The sequence below is a fragment of the Semicossyphus pulcher genome, unplaced genomic scaffold (genome assembly GCF_022749685.1).
Source record: "Semicossyphus pulcher isolate SPU_LCO1_2020_fin unplaced genomic scaffold, fSemPul1.0.p SCAF_21, whole genome shotgun sequence".
Taxonomy (NCBI): Eukaryota; Metazoa; Chordata; class Actinopteri; order Labriformes; family Labridae; genus Semicossyphus; species Semicossyphus pulcher.
In genome coordinates, this window is record NW_027211695.1 from 13023079 (window position 1) to 13047828 (window position 24750).

Sequence of the window (24750 nt, forward strand, 5' to 3'; positions counted from 1 at the left end):
ACGTTGGGCTGCGAAGGATGCACCTGATGGATCCTTCGTGATTTGGGAAAAGGAGGACGCATTTGTCGGCCGCATCTGAAGGAGCCTTCAAAATGGGAACACCTTCAAAGGATGCAGGCCCTGAATTGGGACGCAGCTAGTGTCTGTGGTGTAGAAGTGTTACAGCAGGTCGGTGAGCCGACACAGTTGGGTTGATTTGGTTTACAGACAATGCTAGCAAAGAAACGGAACAACCATGTTCAACTAGACACGTTCACACTTTTCAGTTAAGACTGAAATTTAAAACAGTTTGTCGATTTAATGTAGCATTTTATTGGTCAGTCGTCTACCTGGAAGTGACATCACATTGATTCATATTCAAACAATTTCAAAAATTTGAATTTAAAGTCCAAAAAAACCAACTTCTTTTACTAAGAAATGTTGCAGAAATCACAATGAATGCTCGTTAGTCTTTATGGGAAACAAGTTCGTTACACTGAAACCAGCAAAAATTAAGTAAACAACCAAAGATCTGTGGGTTCTAGATCAGCGAGACATAGCTGTTTCTACATTTTTAACTACAACACTCACTGATCCTGTAGATGACACTATTGAAATTGTCTGGGAATAATTGAGCATGTTGAGTAAACATGGTGGCTTTCCCCAACAGGAAGTGATCCGGAGCCTGGTGAAGAGGTACGTGGCGGCCATGATACGCAGCGCCAAGACGGACGAGGGACTGACAGAAGAGAACTTTAAGGTGGGTACTTTGGGATGGCGTTCGACACGCAGCTGTTGTGATGGTGATGCTTCGTTGGTATCCAAATAAAAAACAAAATAGGAAAAAAGAAGAGAACAATTTTAGGAGCAAAAATATGAATGTTATGTTGTTTAAGGTTGTTTTACTGTCTGACGAGGAACAGAGTTACAACAATAAGTATAAAATAAATGACCTGGACGCCCTGCAGCTCCGTCTGCAGACGCACTGAATGTTTGTTCATGTTGGAATAAACAGTGCAGGTTTTATTGCCAAAGCCAGAGCTGTGCTTTTTGCTCACAAACTTTTATTAAAAGATTGTTAATAAGCACCACCTGCCAACTCTCCATCACTGCTTCTCCTCGTCTGCTGCCCACCATCTGCACCTCTGATCAATACCCGCAGTCGATAATCCTTGAGGAGACTTTCTTTGCCTCCAAATCTTCTGAGCTGTAAATTATTCTGAGCTGTTTCAGCTCCCGAGTCGGTTTCCCATGATGCTCTGCAGCCCGGCCTGGGCTTTGAAGTGTAAAGTTCCTCTGGGCCTCTCAATGCAAAAACAACATCGGGTGCACATGGAGCCGCATCGCGCTCAACCCCTGAGTGTGGTGATGTGAGAGGCAGAGAGTGTGTGTTTAAAACGTGGAACTGACATCAGGTGCGCGATAAAGTACATCAGGGTTTCAGTCCTCGAGGAATAACGGCACATGTGCTGCGTTTGGATCCCATATGGCGAGGGGAAGGAGAAAAGATGGAGGAGCTGGGATCGAGTGAAAAAAATAGATTAAAGGATGGTAGCTTGCGGCGCTGTGTGTTTGTGTGTGTTTGTGTGTGTGTGAAAGAGAGGAAGAGTTACAGGAGACGGAAACTGAGTCTGTGTATGTAGATGCAGATGCAAAGTCCAGCTCTCTTCACTTCCTCCACGTACCCTCTTGTCTCTCTCTTGTCTCTTGACCTCGGCCTCCCTCCCTCGGCCACCATCCCTCTGAGTCCTTACCCTCCTCTTCACCCTCTGCCTCTACAAATCGATGTTTCACCTCTTCTCTCTCGCTCAGTCACCAGCCTCGTCTCTTCTACTTCCCCTCCTCATGCTCCTCTTTTTCTATGTCATGTTTTCCCAGAATATCACTTAAATTTAAAACTAGCAAAACTTTGTCGCCTTCCTGTCTCAGCCTTTCTGACCGCTTTTAGTCTTCTCCTTTGATACGTCTTGTTTAAAAATGCAGAGAGGGGTCTCTGAACTCAAATCTCTCACTCATGATCTTATATAAATATTACAGATAACTACATTATACCATTAAAACTCTTCTTTCTCTCTCTCTCTCTCTCTCTCTCTCTCTCTCTCTCTCTGTCCAGGAGTTGAAGCAAGACATTTCCAGTTTCCGCTACGAGGTCCTGGACCTCCTCGGTAATCGGCGCCCTCCCCGGCGGCACTACTCCTCCTCCAGTGAGACAGCAAGAGAAGATGGCGCCATGGCCTCAGAGGATGACAGCGAATCAGGGGACGGCAGTGCAGGTGGGGGCCAGAGGTCAAAGGGCGTGACCTTCATGACCCCGCTGGAAGACGAAAAGACGCCAGAACCACAGCATGGGGTGTCCGCCTTGGTGCGCTCCATTTCAGGAATGACCCAGATAGAAAGAACGGGAGAGGATGACGAGGCGGATCTGGAGGAGGGGATTGGATGGGGGGAAGAGGAGGAGGATGAGGAGGGGAAACCAAAGAGCAACGGGCTGAAGACAACCGTAATCTCTCCGTCCTCAACCTCCGTCCTCCCCTCCCCGTCTTCATCCTTCTCCTCGGCGTTGTCCTCGTCACTCGCTCGTACGAGAAGCCGGCTGCAGCGCATCTCATCTCCAGGATCAAAGGCGGACTCTTTCAAGCGCCTCTCCTACCTGTTCTCACGCTCCAAACGCAAAGCCCCGCCCCTTCCTCTCCCGCTGCAGTCCCCGCCCTCCTACACCATATCTGACGGGTTGCTCCGCCCCCTAGGGACCCACAGCCACTCCGACTTCGGACTCAGTAACGTCACCAGAAGCGAGACTCACCTACACGAGGTGGGCCGCTCAGTCGACATCAATAACCCTTCATTCTCCCCGCGGAGAACGAACGGGCGGGACACTCTCCTGACGCTGCCACTCCCACCCCCCTGCCCCTGCCAATCCCTGCACTGTGCTTCCAACATGTCCGAGTCCAGCTCACGCCTCCTGGACTCCAGCGAGGACGTTTTCCAGGGCGGAGGCGTGGGAGGAGCGGGCGAGGGTGGCGTGGATGGAGGAGGGGGAAGAGGTGGGGTGATGATGATGGGCGGGTGGGTGGGACCGTGCGATGATGTCATAGAGGACAGCTGTGAGGTCATAGAGGACTCTGTCACCACACAGCTATAGGAGAGAGGGACAACCAAACTGTTTTTCTTTGTTTGTTTGCTTATGGCTGAACACAGAGAGACACAGACAGAGAGAGAGGTTGGAGGGACGGGAATCGAACGGAATGTGTTCTAGAACTACGCAGGATGGATTTGGGAATCCTGCAGCGGAGTTCTAGAATGAAACATTTCTGAGAACGGAGCAGCCACAGTGATGGTTCAAGTAACACCTGCTGGGACTGAAGGGATCCTGAAACGGCAGACGTTTATAAAAGCAGTTTGACATCATCTTGTCCTCCAGGATTTCCTCTTAAATATGGCGCAGACACATTCATGTCTTTTCAATCAAAAATTAGGCAGCGGTTGCGTGGGATAACAAGCTAGAGGGCTTCGGACCTAACTTAACCTTCGGACTACGGACCTAACTTTACCTGCTACTGATCTAACACTCCAGCCAGTTTGCTAATTAGCTTGAGAGTGGTGGAGCTACTTACCTGACAGTGAGTTAACCCACCAGTTAGAAAGTTTACAAGCTAAAGATTTAGGGAGCTAGCAAGGAAACCCACTAATGAGCTAACCTTCCGCTGAGTGAACTAACTAGCTAGAGTGCAAAAGAGATGCCAAAGTTATCAACTAGTTAGCAATCCCACAAGGATTAAGGGGTTTCCAAATCAACCTGCTAGTGTTCTAAGACCCAGTGAGTGAGCTAACTTGCTAGGGAGTGAGGGAGCTAGCAAAGTAACTAGCCAGTGAGTTATCCCTACAGTTCACGATCTTACTAGCCAGAGAGTGAGGGAGCTATCAAAGTAGCCTGCTCGTGACTTAACATACCAGTGAGAGAGCTAATTAGCTGGAGAGCGATTGAGCTATCTGCTAGTGAGATAACATTCCAGTGAGTGAGCTAGCTAGCTAGATAAATAGGGAGCTACCGAAGCAACCTGCTAGTGAGCTAATCATCCAATGAGAGAGCTAACTAGCTAGAGAGTATGGGTGTTAATAAAGTAACCCTCCAGTGAGTTAGGTAACTAGATAAAGCTACACTGTGTTTGTGTACTAACTAGCTAGAGAATGAGGCAGCTACCAAAGAAAAGAAACTTTCCAGTGAGCTAACCCTCCAACGAATGAGCTGTCGAGCCAGCAATGTAACTTGAGAGCAGTTGTCTCTTTTCACTAAGAATGTGAGGTTCACGACAATCCTACATTGCACATTACACTCATATAACTAGTTTTTCAAGTCTCTGGGGGACTTTATTTTGTTCTCAGATTGCATATTATGACGGGACGCTTCATCATGTTCATGGTCAAGCTGGGGTCATAACGCATCTTCTCATGGCTTTCACAAAATGACACCAAACTGTCTTTATAAACGTCTGCCATCTTCTAGCAAAAAAAGGATAATTTAACAGGAGAGTACAGATTTATCTGCTTTTCCTCTGGGAGATTCAAACACGCATGACTATTCTGGAATTACAAGTAACCAAAGTGACTTTTCAGAAGGGAATTATCACTCAGTCCCTGTTTGGTTTGATGCTGTTTTTCCCTTTAACCAAACGTCAAATCTGCAATGGATTAAAAATGGAATTAAATCCTCTTAAAACCACTGGAATTGGAATGGAACTACACTTGAACTCGGATTTTACCTTCAGCCAAACGGAAGAGACTCCTACATGAACTTTGTCGAACTTAAAATTGCAAAAATTTTACAGGACACACGGAATAACCTCCCCTTTAACTCTGGAATTTCATGGATTAAACTGTGACCGAATCAATGGGATGAAAGGGAACGGCATGGAACCATTGCTCTGCTGTCGATTGCCTGCACCCTCTCTCTCTGCATCAACAAGGGCCAAGGAACTTTATTTTATCCTAATACCAGTTATACTAGTAATAATAATAACGATCATAATAATAATAAGTGACTTCTAATAATAGTTATGAGGACTATTCTGGTTTCTTAAGACTGTCTTTGCTTCTATTTGAGTTGCCTACAATATCCTGGCTTCTCGTTCAGCTCTTCCTTAATAAGTACACTTTAACCTGATGAATAAAAATATGCGGTGATATTTATTGTGAGATGGGGGGATGATGGAGGTGTGAATGGGTGGAAAGGAGACGAAGGGATGGAATGGATGGATGAAGGAGTACAGTAGAGGAAAGAGATTAAATGGATGAGGAGCAGACGGAGAAAGCGGAGTTTGCCTTTCTATCTGGGAAATCTATTTTAAAGGGAAATTTCACCAGAATTTCATCATGATATTTTTTTTTCTTGAGGTCGCTCAGCGCGGCGACTTCAAAAGGTTGGCATGAGCAGAGGCTGTTGAATTTTACTCTGGTTACTATACGACTGTCAGCGATGAAGTAGAGAAATTATGCATGTTTGATCAAAAAACCACAGTTACCTGCAACACACACACACCAAACACACTCACACACACACACACACACACAATGGAAACATCAGCCTGTGTGATGAGTAGCTCCTGGCCAAATGTTCCGCCCTTTATGAGAAGTCTCATGACCTGTCCTTCTTCTTTTACATCCGTTCTCTTTCTCCTCGTCCATTTCTCTTGATTATTTCTGTTCTTCTTACCTTTCTATCTTCACACACACGCACGCATGCACGCACGCACGCACACGCTCGTCCCTCTAGCAGACGCTGTGACCTCACCACCAGCTGTCTTGGCAGCAGCAGCGGCAGAAAGCTTCAACCCGCCGATGAATCAACGTCTCCAAAATGTCACGGTGTAACCACGGAGGCCTGATTACTCTCTCAACATCCTGTAATCATAATGTCACGTCCGGAGCCTCAAAGCTCTGCGCGGCGGAGTCAGACACCGCCGGGCGTCCTGCCGCTGGCAGCGAGGGCGCAGCAAGTGTTTAGTGATGACACCCGTCTCTTTTGTTTTCAACAACAATCAGTTTTGTGTCACTTTAAATCTCACCAACAAAACAGAAAGACGAATGTGTTACAGTGACAAACATCTAGCTGTAAAGAAACATGAAACACTACAGCAGTTGAAGCTTTTTAAAGCATCAAATCACTGACAGGGAGCTGAAGTGTTAGAAGCAAAGCTTTCTGTGTTACAGAGCTATGAACCTCTAAAGGAGTCAGGGCACATAGGTCAGTCAGCAGATCGTGCATCTACATGAGCTCCATGTTTGTTTTACATTTCATCACTTGACAACAATCTTTCTCTGACTTTCACAATGTAATTTTTATTACTTATCTAAAAATAAACCCCAAAGGTGGCAGCTCACCTGTTGCTTGTGAGCTTCCCTAAATCAAAGGACTAGCTAACCTGTAAATCCAACATGGTGTTTTACACTTACACATTTTACTCACAGAAATGAAAGACAGACGGCTGAAGAGAAATAAATACAAGAAAAGTAAGAAATTATACAATATAATATTTGTAGAAGAATTAGTTTTATATATAAAAGGCCCTCAGAAAGAATTCTGTCCACTCGCATCTTCCTATGAACAATTTTCTGCCAATACTAAAACAGCACAGTGTTTCACTCTTAAACTGTCAGTGAGCACGTTGAGTCATTAATATTTAATTTCATAGAGAAAGCTTTCATTATCTTGGGCTTCAAAAGTTTAACATGCAACATGAAAGAGTTTGCTTGCAGTGAAAAACCGCACGTGTCTCCCCAGCTGGAAATGTTTTGAGAATGTTACGTGCCATGTTCTGGTAATGTTTTTATGTGGTTTCCAGAATGTTCCTCATAATCGCTTAATAGCATTCTCTGGAAACATCTTCAGAAAGCTGCAGTGAGAATGTTCAAATCACATTTCAGGAACATTCATGTTCTGATAGTTCAGGCCGAACTAACATCCTGAAAAGGTCTTCAGGATGTTGCAGTAAGCATGTTCTACCATTGAGCAAATGTTTTATAAAAGGCATTCTGTCATCCTGAAAAGATCTTCACAATGTTGCAGTTAAAACGTTTACGTTTAAACGTCACAAGAAGTTTATTTGAAATGATAAACATCCTTAAAACGTTCTTTGAATATTAGATTCAAACGTTTTCTTTCAAACGTAATTAAAACTTGTAAGTGTTAGCCAGTGTTATGGGAACGTTCCCTGCTAGCTGGGTCTACGAAGCTTTTCAGACTCTTAAAGTGTTTTTGTTTTAACTGCATGCTCGACACAAACCTTGTTAGATTTCATTTATAAAAAATCCTCCTTTGCAAACGGACAAAGACGTCAGCTAGCTGCAGAGCAACACATTTTTCTCTGAAGACCACAACAGAGCTGAAATACTGGAGATAAGATGACTGCGCAGACAATGCCAAACTTACCTCAACAGTGTAAAGTTGGCAGTTGCTGGTTTCAGTCTTTAGAATGTTCCGGAAACCAACTGACAGCTCCACACTGCCCAGACATAAGCTGACAGGACAGACTTTCGTCGCCTACTTTTTCTTATTTAAGTTTTTGCTTTAGTTTACATGGACATGCGTACTGATGTGTCGCACGCGAGTAGAGGCTAGTTGTCAAGGGAACGCACTCTCAGAATTTGTTGGGAAAAGGCGCACTTTTGTCCGACTTTTCACGACCAAACTCGACTAGACATGTCGGACTAAAACAACTCCGTCCAACAAACCAACACCAACTGTCGGGTCAGTGTGTGCCGACAGTTGGTGTTTGTTGGAGTTTGTTTGCAGTGTCCTTTAAATCTATTCAAAGAGAGTGGCCTATATAAACTGTTTGCTAACTAATCCGCTAAACAATGTCCACATGGGAAAAGTTTTCAAACGCTGCCCCAATTTAATTTACCTTACAGTCCAGCAACACATAATGATATGAAGTTAGAAAAACATGCTTCAAACTAGATAATGGAACCTAAACGATCATCTTTCAGTCGGCATTGATGTTAGAAATATTTGACTAGTTATTATATTTGGGCCGAGTCGAGCTGGATGGACGGAGGGAGGAAGAGAGAGCTTGGTTCTCTTGGTTATCTTGGCAATCAGCCTGCGTGTCACCACCCCATAATCAGGGCCGTACAGTTCAACAGCCTGATAATCAATCACGCTTAATAAAAAGCACTGACGACAGCCGGTTCACATTTCCACAGCGGTGATAATAAAACATTTAAAAAATGTGCTTTTATTGTTAAAAGACTTTTATTTTGAAACTCCAGGGAGAGTACGGATCAATTAAACTGATCGTTTGATTGATGAAGTTATTGTAGCCTTGTGTTTGCTGCCAACAAGGTTCAAAGGTCACCGCCTGTTATTAACACCACACACACATACACACACGTGGTGACGGGGGAGCTATTAGGCAGTGCACACACAGAGACACACACACACGGGACTGATAATCAATCACTCTGATTGCCCTGTATCGCTGATGCCTGTCTGATCCTGGAGCTTTTTAACCCCTTCAGGACGCAAGTACAAGATTTGTTTACCAATGTTATGTGTGTGTGACCATCATTGAAGCTGATATGTCTTCTAAAGAGGCATATGGGACAAACACACACACACACACAGATTACACTTTGATAACAATAGTTGTGAGGAAAATGAAAGGACAAGGTTCATCTCATGCATTATTAAAAACACACACACACACATACCACTGACCAGCTGCAGGTTGGATGGTAAATAGTTTTAGGCGACTGTGGTCCATTTTAATAACCCTGTGTGATCTTTGTACTGTGACACACACACACACACACACACACACACACAGAGCACTAATAGGTATGTGTGGCTCCATTCTGTGACGGGAGAGGGTTTGTTGCTGCATCACATGATGCTGAATCCATCAGAACAGCAGACATACACACATGAAACATATAAAACACTAACGTTCTCTGCATTATTAACACTTAAATGTATGTTTTAAAATGCATTTATTATCATAGACTGTATATAAGAAGAGGAAGTAGCCAATTGGTTTGTGGATTGCCGTTTTGAAGCTTGGCATTTCGCCATCTTGTTTTTTATGGCGCCAGAAGAGACCATATGTGGACGCATTGCTCTACCTCTTTCCTGGTTGACAGGTTGCTGTCTTAACGACTTGTCAATCAAAATGTAGCCCCGCCCTAAACCCTCCCCTGCTTTCTGGTCTGTGTGACTCTAAATGGGAGCACCATTGACTTAATGAACATCATGCTGTGTTGAAGAAGACTTGAAACTGGAGATCGAGACCATAAAGTCATTGGGAAAATGTTTACTGCCCCCTGCTGGCCATTAGAAAGATGCAGGTTTAAGGCACTTGTGCACTTTTAAGACCAGGTGGCTACGTCCACTTCTTATATGCAGTCTATGGTTGAAACACAAGGCTTTCAACATGGAGACCAATGTCTGTTTCCAGTGTGCATTCATGCATCTTAACTGATATAACTAACTAACTTTTTTAACCCCAAACCGTATATATCTAATAGTAGTTTAGTGCCTAAACCTAACCACCCAATTGCCACCACTTCACCACATCAACCACTTGTTTGTCTGGTACGACGCACTCTCCTTGGCAGATGTCCTTTTGGTTGTCATTTTTAACCAACCTTTTCTGTCTTTTAGGTACAAGGACGTGACGCAAAAAAACAATGATTCAACAAATATAAATCCCAAGTAAAAGCATAAAAATGGAACTTCTCTGGTCCAGAGGCCAGAACAGACAATGTCAGCTTGTTAAGGATCAAAAATAAAATCACAACTGATGTCATTTTGATTCTAGAAGGTCGTAAAAATCCAACAAACAGAGGTAATTTGGCACGGCTACTCCTCACACATGCACACACGGTAACAAACATACACACAATACACCTACTATATGATATCATTCAGGTTCCCCTCTCACCTTCTAAAGAGATTTTGAGCTTTAAGAATAAAAACCTGTCCTTGTTTTTCTTAGTTTTTTTTGGGATTTCCACATGGATGAATGTATGACTGTGTTATTTTTCTAGAACCGGACGGCTAGCGCACGTTGTTGACTCTTTAATAAAGGCATCCTTAGAAAACCTGGCTCTGTTTGGACTCTTTATTTCACGTTTTGTTCCCAGAATAATGTTGAACAGCATGAGGAGAGAAAAAAAGTGATGTTAGTGTTTTACATAAACCCTTGTTCACCTTTCGGAGGTGAACCGTCGCCCGTAGCATCGCCCTCCAATGCTCCCATCATTTAAAAGAATCCTCCCACGTCTCGACACCCAGACACCTGCTACTTGTCTATAAAGTGTTGCTATAAAATTAAATTGGCGCTGAAAAAAGTGACTTTTAACAGGAACACTTGCTTTGTCTGCTCCAGCTCTGCAGCTCGGGTTATTTTTAGACACAATTTGAGACTCAGTCTGAGAAGCCTGACTGTCTCCTCTGACGGAGCGAGAGCAGCGACTTGTAAGAAACCTGCTCACCATAAAACTGTGAGGATGTGGTTTCTAATGTTAAATATAGGCTGGATCCGTGTAAATCAGGTCAACTGCAGTGAATACTCTTTATGTAAGCAGTGGGAGTTCTTAGTGGAGTTTTGTATGTACTGCGCTGGAACATATGGTCTTGTTTCAAATCATGTATTACCATCGTGTGAGGATTGGGTCATCTGGAAACATCAAGTCAGCAGGACACATCCCAAAAAGGCTATAGTTTGTTAATAAGCTAGCTACCTACAACCTAAGAAATATAACAATCATAACATAAGGCAACAAATTGACCGTCCATAATTAATGATTTTCTTGCCAGAACTATTCATATCAGGTGTTCCGCATGGTTTTCTTACCTTTGAGGTTTGATTGGCGCTCCAGTTGTAACCTCATTATATTGTGCCTTGTTCGTCTTCAATTGATTAACAGCACCCAACTGGAGAAGAAGTGCCACCAGCTGTCAAACCTTGTCAAAGCAGCTCCTAATATTTTGCACAACAATGTTAAATGGAAACACTTATTTATGACCATTCTCTCTCCAAATTTGCCCAACCTTTGGATTGAAACTTGGCTAAAAACCTCCATGTGTGCAGCACCAGAACTGACCGGACCAGCATCGCCAAATCTGTGCCCCCTTCTTGGGAAAATAATTAAATTTTGACATAAACAGAGAGAGAGACAGGAAATGCCAAAAAGTTGGTGTGTATTTTTTGTAAAACAAAAACAAAACATATGAACCCCAATGAGGGAGCTCTATGGATGCAAGCTAGCTAGATAGTTAGCTTAAACGTGCATCAGCGATGTGTAACTAGAGCTCAGCCTATAGCTTAGGTTAAACAGTTATTAACGCTCAGGTAAGGTCGCAATATAATTGTTATTCCATGATTGTTTAACACAAATTGGAAACATACTTGTCAAAATTATAATCGCACCTAAAGTTACATTGACATCTCTGTGATCCGTACTTTTCTGTCCCCCAAAAGGGGGCGGGGCTTTAACATTTTGTTAAAAGCACCCATATTGGCTGGTAAGGTCTACAAAAAGCTAATTTCTCTCGTACATTTCCCCCTGAAACTTTGAATTTATGTAAATGTGAACAAAAAAAAGTAAAGAATAGATGACCAAAGAGACATTTTTCGTGGGTTTTGTGAAAACGCCAACTCTGATTTCAATGTGAGTTTTAGATAAAAGCCTTTTTGTTTAAATACAAAGCCTCTTATGAAAGTCCCCTCTATTCTCTCTCCTGCCTGTGATGCTTTTAGTGATCAGGTTAGAATCATTGTTTCAGTTAGTGTTTGTGTACATGTGTTTGAGCGCATATTCGTATTAAAAAGCTGCTCTTTTTTTCCTCTTTTATACTGTATGTGTCGAGAGCAGGAGAGCTTTTCAACAACCTGCTATGTAATCTGAATGCATTATTTTTTTATTCAAGGAACAGCTGAAAAGGAGAGCATGGAGAGAGAGAAATGGAGAGCGATGAGAGTTTTTAACAAAGTCCCTCGCTTGGCCGTTGTGTGGGCTGCACTGCTGAATAAAAACCGGCTTTCATCTCACTCTCTCTCTCTCTCTCTCTCTCTCTTTCTCCCTCTCTACATCAACCTCCCCTCCACCAACTCAGTGTCAAGTTCTGCTATGAGACACACAGTGATCTGTGTGTGTGTGCGCAGTGGAATGAGGAGCTGGCTGTCCTTTTGGCAGGCAGCAGTATACTGAAGCACCTCTCAGAAAAACCGGACTATTATTGAACTACTGAGAAACACTCTTATCTTACTGTGGAACACTTTGCTTTTTTCCATCTTTCTCTCTCTCTCTCTCTGTCTCTCTCTCTCTGTTTCTCTCCCTCACACACACTCATAAATGCAGCTAAACAAAGCACATAGAATCACAGTTTATTCTTACACACATATGTTACACTGCTACTGAGGATATGGAAGAGTTTATGAACTGTGTGTGTGTGAAGGAGTTCCTCAGGGCACATATTTCGGTCCTCTGAAAAACTATGAATAATCCTTAAATTCCTCGGACTTTTACAAAAATACTGTGCAATGTGTGTGTAATTAGGGGAGTTTTTAAGGGTTTTATTCGGCATCCCACCAACAGTTAGCTACTATCTCAAGGAAGAATAAGTTGACACATTACCCAGCTAACCTACAGCAGCCAGAAATGTCAGCTAATTGGGCATAAGACGATGTCCGGGAGCTCTTTACCCTCCAATAAGAGGACGACAGCAATGACCACAGTGATGGACCATTTTTATTGTTAAGAAGCAAGTAAGTTTTGTTGCTTCTAAGTACACTTAAACTGAACTAAATGATACCCAGATCCCATTCTTACATGTTTTTGGGTCTGAATGATAAAGTATAAAAAGTGGTAGCGGTTGGTAGTTGGCCAAAGCTGGCAGCTGCGAAATTAGCTGTAACTGGTTAATCCTTGGAGGCAAATGGGCCTGATCAAAGTATATCCATCAAAATTGCTTGACAGGCTCGGATTCTTGTTCTTAGCATCTGACCTGCTATGCTACACTTTCCGTACATCAGCACTACAAACTCTTCTCTCCAACTCAACGAGACGTCTGTGTCTGCTCAAACAAAAATCATCTTCCTCTGTAACAAAAAGGTCTATCTCTGGAGGGATCCTTTCTGTAATGCTGTCAGACACTTAGAATAACAATCTGAGCCTGTTGCTTGTACCAACAAGAACTTTTAGTGGACGTACTTTGGACTAAGTTACAGCCATTACAGCCTTTTTCTTCGCTCCTGACTGAAGCAATCTACTGGAGCTATTCCAAACATTTATTAGTCTCTAGACCCCAAAATATTTATCAAATACAGGCCAGGTTTTAAATACCAGAATCCCCCTTTAACAAGAATGCATGCTTTATTGGATTGAGAGAAATTGAAATTGACCCTGTCAATTAGATGGATTAATGGAGCAGAAAATCAGTAATTAGCAGCCAATTAGAAATCCCTCCCAAGGAGCCATGGACAGCATCTCTAAACTGGTGGTGGTGAAGGAAAAAAAATAAGGTGGGTGGTCTTCTATGGATGGTCAACAGAGGAATCTTTGACAACTGAGAGTTTTTGAATCTTAATTTAGTGAAAGATAAATAAGAACACTTGTAGTGTAGAGTAGGTATTTGCTTGATAATCATGCTAATTGACCTCAAGCCAATCAAATGTCAGCAGACTTGTCATTATCGGCAAAAAACGGCCTTGACATATCAGACATCGGATAACTGTTGGGTCTTCTCTGAACAGATGTAATGCTGACACTGCAGCACAAACACACAGGAATGCACACAAACACACATTTGTTTCCAGTTCAATGTTGCATAACCAGTTAGGACTGCGCCTTAAACATGTGCATGGCCCCCTCTGTTGGATGGAATGAATAATTGCAATACAACTTGTAACACCGAAGACCGAGATGGTCTATGATCAGAAGGAACCACTCAGCAGTAAATCAATGGCCCCTTTGTTCTCACCAGGGGTTTAGGTATTGCTCCCACATTTAGGGTGGACAAATATTACATGGGGTGTGCAGGGTACTTCCACAAAAAAATCTGAGCATCAAACACTAGATTTTCTTGCATTCTGGTGAGTTTGTATTGGCCTGTTCCTCATACTGCCACCTCCCACTTCACTGTAAGCATCGCTGTGTCTCTAAGTCATGTTCAATAGGCTGTGTAGGTGTATGATTTTTTTTTAACATAGCTACAGAATTGCAAAATTACAGTAGAAAATGCCAAAATAACAAAATGCTGCTGTGATGCTTGACCCCACAATTACTGTTACCTTGTCCAAACAATAATTGTTTTTAAAAAAACCTGCATCACTATGACTATTAGATTAAGTTTAAAAGACCTCAACTGATTTTTAAAAATAATATATAATACCTGTTGTAATAATCTAAATAACAGGTTACGGTGAAAAGGAATAAAAAGTACACTTCAGGTTTGGTTGTATCATGAAATAGGCACAGAGTGATACCTCTTTAATTCTACCCCCCTCTGGCCCTCCTCTGCCTCTTATTGGTCCAGCCGCTGCCACTTCTTCCTATGTGATTGGTCCAGAGCTGAGCGTGCGTCGCGCCCAAAGCGGAAGTGATGGCTTTCAGACTTTGCAGCTGTGATGAACAGAGGAGGATGTGGGAACCGAAAGATAACAGTCCTTTGTAGGCCTTTTAAGGAAAAAATCGACTTTTAGAAGAAGACAAAGAGTCATACGGAGCCGGAGAGATGGTTTCAGCGGGATATTTGTCGTTTTTCTTGATAGTTTCGTCGGTCGGGGCGGCAAAGACTGGAGGGGACGATGAGTGGGTTAATCTTCCTGACAAATGTGAAGGTAACTGTTTCTGTTAGCAGCATTTGGTTCCCAAAACAGATTCAAGGACCTCCAGAGGACCACAGAATTAATAAATGTCGGTGTAATTTCCCTATCTTGAGGTTTACTTCGAGAAAAGGCCTAGCTGCTAACCACTGTAAGCATTGTTTACATCCTGTTTAGCCACACTTATCATAAACATCCTTTATTAGCTACATTTTAGGGGCAAATGTTTTACATTTAATATTATGTATCTCTTTTGGAGTAAAAGGCAGGTCTAAATATACTTTACTTGTTGTTGAGGCTTCAATTTGCTCTGCAAAGTGTAGAAAATCCAAAACTGACCATTTAAAGATGCTGTATTTGTTCAACAAGCTAGTAGCGTCAGTAAATGTATATTAATCTGTTATACACAACATAAAAGGCAGGACATTTAATTTGTGAAGCTGTATCAGGTGAAGTTCTGACATATTGTTTCGTAAAAATGTTTATTTAATGTATTAAATAAATAAACATAATGATAGTTTCAGTCCAACTGATACTGTATTTTTGGGACCAGTGTTATATTTATATAATTTTTTTTAAATGCTTAGTAATAAACTACATATTTTGATGCACATCTCTTATATTTGTCTTTTATTAGGTATGGAACCAAGTTTTATTCTGAGACGTTTTTCAGTTGTTGATTTTGGTTCTAAATAATCTAAACCTTATCGTTGACATATCTTGTGTTCTCATTAAAATATGTTATTTTAATGTTTGTCTCTCCCTGTCTCCCTCTGCAGTGTGTAAGTTTGTCAGCATCGAGATGAAGTCTGCGTTCGATGAGACGGGGAAGACGAAGGAAGTCATCGACAGGAACTACCGCTTCATCGACAGCAAGGGGGCGCCGCCAATCAAATACGTGAAGTCGTACGTTTTAGTTTGTTTCTTTTCTCTTTGTGCTGATTTTACTTGAAATATCACAGTATCACAAAGCAGAAAATCATTATCTTAAACCTCCACCCTGCAGTCTGTGGAGGTTTCCTGGCTCATTTCTAGATCTTTCTCTCTCTCACTGTCAGTCAGGCAGCAGGGGACAGGAACTTGGTCAGGTCTCAGTTCCTGTGGACGAACTTTTAATAGAACAGGGAAGCTGCTGAGCAGGTGCTGGCGGGGGTGTGATAACAACTCAGCCGTTGAGCCGTACAAATTTAGTATAATGATACCCTTTGAAATCCAGCAGACAGATGAGTTTCAAACCTTCAGCTGTTGTTTAAAGTGAGTGAAACATGCTCTATATGAACATTAACCTCCTGATGTACAAAGAATATCCCACCCTTTGTCATCCCTTTGCTTTGAGGAGCAGAAGAAAAAAAAGAAAAAAATTACAACTCAAAGAGCATCAGAAAAAGCTTCAAAATAAAAGCACTGAGCTCTGGGACAAACTTAAAATAGTCAAATATAAACACGTCTGCTCAAAACAACAGTGCTGTCAGAACAGGTCTAAAGGCTCTGTCTCTGTCTCCCTCTCTCTCTCTCTCTCTCTCTCTCTCTCCACAGAGACCTGAGATTCATTGAGGTCGTAGAAAATGTGTGTCAGAGGCTGTTAGAGTACAACCTGCACAAGGAGAGAACTGGAAGTAACCGCTTCGCCAAGGTCAGTCTGCGTGCGTGCGTGTGTGTGTGTGTGTGTGTGTGTGTGTGTGTGTGTGTGTGTGTGTGTGTGTGTGTGTGTGTGTGTGTGTGTTATCTTCAAACATGTGGTGCTGTGATTTCCCTTGATCGCTACGCTTTGATGTTAAGTATGTTTAAATTGATCCAAGACGATGTGGCTTATTGATGATGATTAATGAAACTCAAAAACATTTTAATGAAGCCCTGTAACACATACAGTGTCTTTGTACAGACCCAAACACATGTAAAATCATCTTCATTTGTCACTTCAATTAGAGGAAAAAATGTGCATTTAAAATGTTTTTTTTCACTGGTTAACCAACACTCTTAACCGACAAGATTAAAATGAGAACAAAAACAGATTAAGGAAACGCACGTTTAATCCTCCACAACCTGGAAATTTAGAGACTAGTTTTCCAGTCCTGGAAACACCTGGAAATTGATTAAAATGACCAAATATCGTTGAAATAGCCCCTCACTCAGATTGCATACATAAACCCGAGGCGCGTATTTTTGTTTGAAACTTGACTGCTGGTTGGATGAGCTGTGCAGTATGACCGGTTTGCCCTCACCTGGCACGCAATGTCCCCTCCTAGTCGTGGCTGTATTTTTAAACCCATTCTGTTTCTGAGTTTTGACCCTTTGAGGTTGCCGTAGCTGGTTAGTGTTGAAGCAGCAGATTGTTAGCAATGTAAAGTGTCATTTTATGTTAAGCATGTGAAGTAAAATGGATTGTTTGTAAAGTTAATTTATCGTGATCGCGATGCTAATTTCCGTTAGCACGCAACTAAAACACCGGATCTTTTGACTTAAAATCACTTGATGACATATGATGTCAGCTAGCCGGTAGTTTGACGCCTCAGCTCCAGTCGAGGCTCCCACAGCTGTCACCTTCGCTATCGAGTCCTGCGAGCGATATAAGATTGCCGCATTGAGACACTTTCTAACCAACTGAAAGACGATAGAAAAGTATGACACTTGAATATTACAATCTTTTGTTTTTTCAATATGTTGCTATGTTCTTTCAGGTGTAACTTGGATAGATGTGGGCTTAATGAACGACCATTCCGACTCTGTGTGTTTTACACAGAAGACAGAACATAACAAGTGTAATAATCCCGCCTTGAACTGGCAGTGTAAAAGGGGCTTGAGACACTTCATCAGGAAAATGTTCCGGAAAGGTCCTGGAAAACAATTTCTTTAAAAGAGCGGGAACCCTGACAGCAGCAGAGAGTTCCTCAAGTTCCTCTTTGGCGGCTCGTCTCTTCCTCTGTGAAAAAGAAAACACTGTCGTCGTCGTTGCGGGTGAAATCGTCCCACATGCTGCTTTTTCATTTTGCTCTCCTCTCAGGCTCAGCGAACGTCAACAAAACATGTGCTTCCCAAACATATGTATATATTTTTTTAAGAAAGACACATTTTATTTAACCGTTTAACTGGTAGTATTAACCAGGTCCAAAACTCGGTTAAAGTTAAAGTGCACATCCCTGGTGTGGGGTAATGTCTCTAAATGTCTGCTGCGCATTTCTTTTGTAGCATTTAAATCCCTCACATCACATTTATCCACATTCAATAAACATGAATAAAGATACTACTAGCACAGGTCACGTCCCGTGTGACATCACTGCTACTTCCCTGTGTCCCTCTGCAGGGCATGTCAGAGACGTTCTCCACCCTCCACGGTCTGGTGAATAAAGGCGTGAACGTGGTGATGGACATCCCCTTCGAGCTGTGGAACGAGACGTCTGCAGAGGTCGCCGACCTTAAAAAACAGGTGATTTACACTCACTGAAGTCACTGAAAGCAGTTAGATCTCTGAATTCTTAAAGTAGATTCATTTTATTCTGCTTTTTTACTAATTTAGAATAATAAATCACAAGTTTACGGTCTGAAACGGTCAACAGTCGAGCTTTAAATCACAAATGCTCGCTTGTATTTCAACCTTTTAATGTTTTTTTTCCAAATCTTTTAATAAATTCTTTCAAATCTTTTTATACATTTATGAAGAGTTCAGAGTAAAAAGGGATTCTGATTTATGATGTAAATTCTGCACAGTCACAAAAACTACACGACTGACTCTTGTTCTAACGTGTGCGTGTGTCAGTGTGACGTGTTGGTGGAGAAGTATGAGGACGTGATAGAGGACTGGTACAAGGGGAGCCAGGAGGAGGACCTGACCACCTACCTGTGTGAGAAACACGTTCTCAAAGGACAGGACACAGGTAACACACACACACACACACACACACACACACACACACACACACACTTCTTATATGTCTTCCTTTATTTCATTTTTCATGTTTATCTCGTTAATTGCTGCACCGTTCACTCGTCCTTCTCTCCTCACGTTTGCCCCCTGCAGCCTGCCTGAAAGAAGACTGGTCGAGGAAGAAGAAGGGAGACCAGGCGGCCATCGCGGAGGACAAGAAGAAGAAGAAAAAGAAGAAGGGAGCGAAAAAGGGAGAGGAGGGAGGAGACGGCGGCTCGGAGGGAGAGAAGACTGCCAAGAAGAAGAAGGAGAAGAAGGTGAAGAAGAAGAAAAAGAGCAAAGCTCCGGTGGAGAAGACGGACAGAGGAGGGGCGTCATCGGATGAGGAGATCCAGCCTCAGATGCCTCTGTCGGGGCAGAAGACGGAGCTGTGAGCCGCTATCCTCCTCCACCTGTGATGAAAGTAAACTCTTAGTAACAGCAGCTTCTTTACGCGTCTGCAGCGGTCGTCAGAACTCGGATCTCGAACTGTTACACGGTTTAAAACACATCTCATACAGGTTTCACTTTGTTTCAGTTCATCACTACTTGAGTGTTGCTTTTCATACTTAAGCCAATTGTTTCCAAGAGTTATGATTACATTTCATTCTCTAAGTTAACTGCTGTTGATCCGACGCTTTATAAACAGACTAACACTGTTGTTTAAATTGGGCTTATAACTAGGGATGCAGGGATATCGGCAGCGGCAGATATTTTTCTGCCGCTAAAACAACGCTTTAATTCTTCCTAAATGCTCGGTGATTCTGCCTGCGCAAAGTTATCAATAATATACAAATAAAGATTTAAAGGTCACAGAAACTCCAGCCATTAATAGAAGTTAAACAACTTTCACACCTCTTAACAAGCTAACAGTTAGCTCACATTCGTCATTTTACCGATTTAACAACATCAAACACGAAAATACACTCGCGGCTAAACATAATCATCAGTGCAAAACTAACTCACATATTCACGGACGCACACACGATAAAAAGAGTCCGTCGGGCGATCACTGATGTAGTAGCTGCAGTAAACAAGTCCGGGCATGTCTCCCTCACTGCCGTGTTTCGAGGGGATGCTGCATTCAAGTGCGCTCAGAAACGTGAGTGATGCCTATAAGGTTGCAAGATGTCTGTGTTGCAGCAGTTTTTGGTCACTACAATAAAAGAGCAGGCATGATATCAGTTCCACTACAGGGGAGACTTGATGTTCTCAAGTGTCCAATATCGTGCATCCCTACTTATAACTAAAAAGAAGCACAAAAGCAACAGTGCTGGAAGGATTATTAGAAAAATCATTCCATTAAAAAACGTAGTAGTTTTTAATGTGTTGTCAGCAGAATTGAACAACAAACCTGTTACCGGCCTCTAAAAAAAGACGATTTGCTTTTAGATTTTTTAAAATTGAAATAGAATATCTTTTGAATTCGACTCTTACACAGACAAAAAAAAAATCATAAAAAAACGGTGGGTACTCTGAGAATGTTTGACCTTAAACTGAGGTTTTTTCAGGTAAATATTTTGCCAATGAAATCATTAAAGATCTTTTTTCAGGGCCGCTAATGTAGCTCAGTTGGTAGAGCAGCCTCCCCCTAAATACAGAGGATACAGTCCTTGACACAGCAGCCGCAGGTTCCACTCCCGTCCTCGGCTCTTTGCTACGTCATCTTCCTTCAGCTTCAGCTGTCCTATCATTAAAAGCAAAAATGGCCCCAAAAATGAGTGTGAATCAGAGTGTCGAGAAGACCCAACTTCTACTTTAAAACAGGTACTCTCCCACCGCAAGAGCAACCTTAATGTTGATTTTAAAGTGTAGATTTATTGGTGAAACACTTTGGCTAATGCAGCAACTGCAACCACCATCAAAAACCTGTGTAGCAGCTCGTAATGTTAGCCTTCAAAAACAGGAAAAAAAGACGACCGTGACTCTGCAGTGTGTAGCTCCTCTCTGGAAATCCCCCAAAACTGTCATCTAAAAACATCTACTATTCCAACCAACGCATCGTCTAAACCTCAGATAATTACAGAGAACATCTTCAAAGCTCCGGACGTACAAGGGGCTTTTCTTTCTTTCTTTCTCGTGTAAGCTTGTAGCTGAAGATTTGATCTCCTCATAATGTGAATATGTTTCTTTGTTTCATTTCTGCTGTTGTTAAAAGTCATTTTAATTCCATGTGAGACTTTTTAATCTTTTGTTTTAATTTGTAACGACCTCAGATTGTTGCCGGAGACGGTTAAACGCTCGACCTTTCTATATCAAACAAACACTGATGCTGATGAGATCATTGCTTTTCCTCAGACTGTTTTTAACACTGTAAAGAACCAAATGTTTTCTGACCTTTAAAATGATGCAGACACATTATTTCAGTGAACTTCCCCTTTAACGAGTGAAACATGAGGTACTTTTATTTTGAAATGTGATTTATGTTTTTGATTCTTTGATCTTTTTAATGGTTCATTATTGTTTCGTCTCTGCTCGTGTGTGCTGTAAAAGCTGCTATTTAATGTGGGTGTGCGTGCGTGAGTGTGCGTGTTGACTCCAAAGCAGACGATGAAGGTGTGTGTGTGTGTTTGTGTGTGTGTTTTTACAGGTTTGTACTCTGAAGTTAAATGCTGGCTGTGTTGTGTTGGAGTCGCTTTTGAAACCACAAGCTGAACACGTCAGTGGAATAAACAGGTTTGAAAACTCGACCAACATTTCATGTGTTATGTGTTGTTTTATATTTGATCTTAAAGGTATAATAAATAGGATTTTCCTAGAAAATAAAATATAGACTTTCACAAATATATATAAATCATCACTTATGGGCCTCTATACATGTGTGTTGGTGAGTGTGTGTGCAGACCCTTGTGAGACCCGTCCCTCTGCATCTGTTCTGTTTTGCTTTGCACGGGACGTTTTCAGGAAGGGCGCTGTTGTGGTTCCCTGAGCCAATCACAGCATGTAGCTGAGTGTGGGAGTGGTTCAAATTAGCAACTGGGCCCCATTCAGACGGCGAACATGGCGAAAGAGCGAAGTTGGCCTTCTTTCTGTTGGACAGGTAGGTCCCTCAAACCGGGTAGGACAAGCTAACCAGAGGTTAGCATGCTGGCGCAAAGGTAACCGTGATGGGGTTGGTGTTAGCTTGGCGGGGTGGGCGTGTTCTCGCATGAGAGAGTGAGAGTGAGCTGGTGACAAAGCGCTCAGGAGGAGGGGCCAGGTTTGAATGTGTTGCTGACGAAATGCAAGAAACGAATCCAACTTATTTTACCTTTAATGTCTTATTGTTTTTATACAATCTTCTCCAGGTAACTTTCATCACAATTTAAATCTCTAAATTTCTGCTACAGACTTAAAGTCCTTTACTACGACGGAGTATTAGGGCCACATTAAAGGATCAGATTTTGAGAATAAAGTCGTAATTTTAAGAGAATAAAGTAATAATATTACTATAATAAAGTTGTAATTTTACGAGAATAAAGTCATAATTTTACGAGAATAAAGTCGTAATTTTACTAGAAAAAAATGTTCTATTATGAGAATAAAGGCGTAATTTTATGAGAATAAAGTCGTAATATTAAGACAATAAAATCGCAATTTTACGAGAATAAAATCATAATATTACGAGAATAAAGTCGTTACTTTATTAGTTGTCATTTTAGACTACTGATAGCCTAAATGTTATAAATATCAGAAGAGCAGCAGCCGCCTGCACTAAAATGAGGAACATGTGAAGTATAACTTCACAGTGAACAAGTTCTGCTTGTAAATGATTGCACAGGAGGCTTAACACAACTTGAGCCGGAGCTGTATTTATTGTATTTGTAGCATGGAAGCATAGCATACATGTTCCTCGCGAGAACATGCGAGATCTCCTGCCTAGTAATGTGCAAGCACACCAAACAGCTATATATCAATACATTAGTATAGGTTTCACAAATATGAAATATTTAATGTTTTGGAACACCAGCATCACTTTATCATAACTATCAGGACTCTGAAAAGTGATTTTATTTGAAAATGACTCGTGATTTTAGTCATTTTAGCACAGGCGACTGGCTGCTCTTTTGATATTACCCTTCAAAATAAGATACAGGCTAACCATGGCCTGAAATTACGACTTTATTCACGTAATATTATGACTTGTTGTAATTTTTTTTCCTTTAATGTGGCCCTAATACTCCGTCGTACTTTACAACAACACAATCAAAACATTAAATCTTCATCATATTGTCCTTTTAAATCTGTAACTCAAGTTACAGCATGGATGGAATGTGCACTTCGGACCACTAGAGGGCGGCAGAGTTTAAGACTTGCAACAGCTCATGTTCCACAAAGATGGTTAGAGGATGGGGAGAGTAACGATAAAATAAAACCCAGCAAAAATAATAACTTTATTTATATAGCACCTTTATAAACAGATGTTTACAAAGTGCTTTGACACACGAAGCATAAGCAGGAACTCGGGGACATAACAGAATACACACTCAACAGTGAGGACAAACAGAGAGAAGTCTAAAGAATACAACAAGAGGCATGAACACAATGCAAACACAAAAGGTCAACACGAATAAATGCAAATAAGTGATTAAACAGGCAGAACTCAAAAGGCAGGTAAAGCAATAAAACAGTAGAAATATATAAAAGATCTTTCTTTCCAAATTCAAAGGCTATTCACCAAACTCAGAAACAGCAAAGTAACACTAAAAAGAAACACTAAAGGCCTCAAAGAAAAACACTGAAGGGGCACGAGTGCAATCTACGTCAGGAGAGTCTCTTAAATTGCATCCCTCACTTGCATCTTAGTCCCTCCCACCAGAGATGTATGGAGAGACGAAACCAGGAATAAGACACAACTCACACACACACACACACACAACGCGCTACACTAAGAGTTATCTCTTTCAGTTAAAGAGACATGTCCACTGCTCGTGAAACTGAGAGAATTATAAACACAAAAGATGCTCTGTTACAAAAAAAGCAGATAAACAAACACTAGTAAAGGCTGTAGTTATAAAAAAAAATGTCTTGACAATGATGGGTTTATACAGATAATAAAATAACTTTCCACACTAACCACTTTTTAGGAGTGCACTGGGTCGGTTCCTCCTGAGAAGCTCCAGCACTAAACGAAGATTATAAAACCACAGATCATCAGTTTTATTCAAGTCTGTGTACAGTTAATGAAAGGAAAAGGTTAAGGGATGTTCGTGTGTGGAAAGTGTAAAAAACTAAGCATATTTTAGGAGGTGAAAGTGCAGCTACTTAAAGCTTTTTTTATTGATTTATTTATAGCTTCATATATAATAATGTATTTCATTGTATTTATTTCCTAATTGTAGAGATAGGCAGGTAAAACGTTAAGACAGGGGTGTTTTATTGAGAGACAGTTTCAAAGGGACATCAGAGCAGGTGATCCGTGCAGTACTTCAGTCAGCCTGTAGGTGTCACCCTGTTATTGTTCTAACGGACGGTTTTATTTCACCTTCGTCTGAACTGACCAACAGTCAAATCCACTTAAGCTGAGGCGAAATGAAATGGCCTCTGTGTGTGTGTGTGTGTGTGTGTGTGTGTGTGTGTGTGTGTGTGTGTGTGTGTGTGTTTCTTTCCAAAGTGAATTCAATCCATCAGCACTTTGTATACTTTGAACAATCAAATCCACACACTTATAGGCGTGTGTGTGGGCATTGCACTGTGGCGTCAGTTATCTCAGACAGCTCTGTGTATTTTATTTATTCATGTAGTAAGTTTGGTGTCATTGATCCATCTTTAAACTGTGCATTGTGTCTGAATATGTGTGTAAACATGTTGCTTGGGTACGTTTTGTTAGAAAGCACCAATACATTTAAAATAATGTTGATAATGTTCCAAAATTACACATTCAAAGTAAGTTCTGGGCCTTTCAAGTCAAACATCAGCCATAACATTATGACCTCTGACAGGCTGAGTGAATAACACGTTGATGTGTTGGAAGCAGAAAAAATGGACAAGTGTAAGGATGTAAGCGACTTTGACAAGGACCAAACTGTGATGGCTAGACGACTGGGTCAGAGCATCTCCAAAACT

At 41.6% G+C, this 24750-nt stretch overlaps 2 protein-coding genes across 2 annotated transcripts in view; both read left to right on the forward strand.

The window, feature by feature from the left end:
* trpc5a (transient receptor potential cation channel, subfamily C, member 5a) overlaps nucleotides 1–4104 on the forward strand; it is a 122878-nt gene extending 118774 nt beyond the window's left edge. Inside the window, exons 17-18 of the mRNA XM_069672826.1 lie at nucleotides 650–739; nucleotides 2093–4104. Of these exons, the coding sequence (XP_069528927.1) occupies nucleotides 650–739; nucleotides 2093–3121 (1119 nt within the window). The 3' untranslated portion in view covers nucleotides 3122–4104. The remainder of the gene's footprint in view (nucleotides 1–649; nucleotides 740–2092) is intronic.
* Nucleotides 4105–14589: 10485 nt separating this feature from the next.
* Nucleotides 14590–19271, forward strand: cnpy3 (canopy FGF signaling regulator 3). Its single transcript, XM_069672641.1, has 6 exons — nucleotides 14590–14819; nucleotides 15584–15710; nucleotides 16341–16437; nucleotides 18106–18228; nucleotides 18559–18676; nucleotides 18820–19271. The coding sequence occupies exons 1-6, from the start codon at nucleotides 14714–14716 to the stop codon at nucleotides 19098–19100; spliced, it is 852 nt and encodes a 283-aa protein (XP_069528742.1). The 5' UTR covers nucleotides 14590–14713; the 3' UTR covers nucleotides 19101–19271.
* Nucleotides 19272–24750: the final 5479 nt, after the last annotated feature.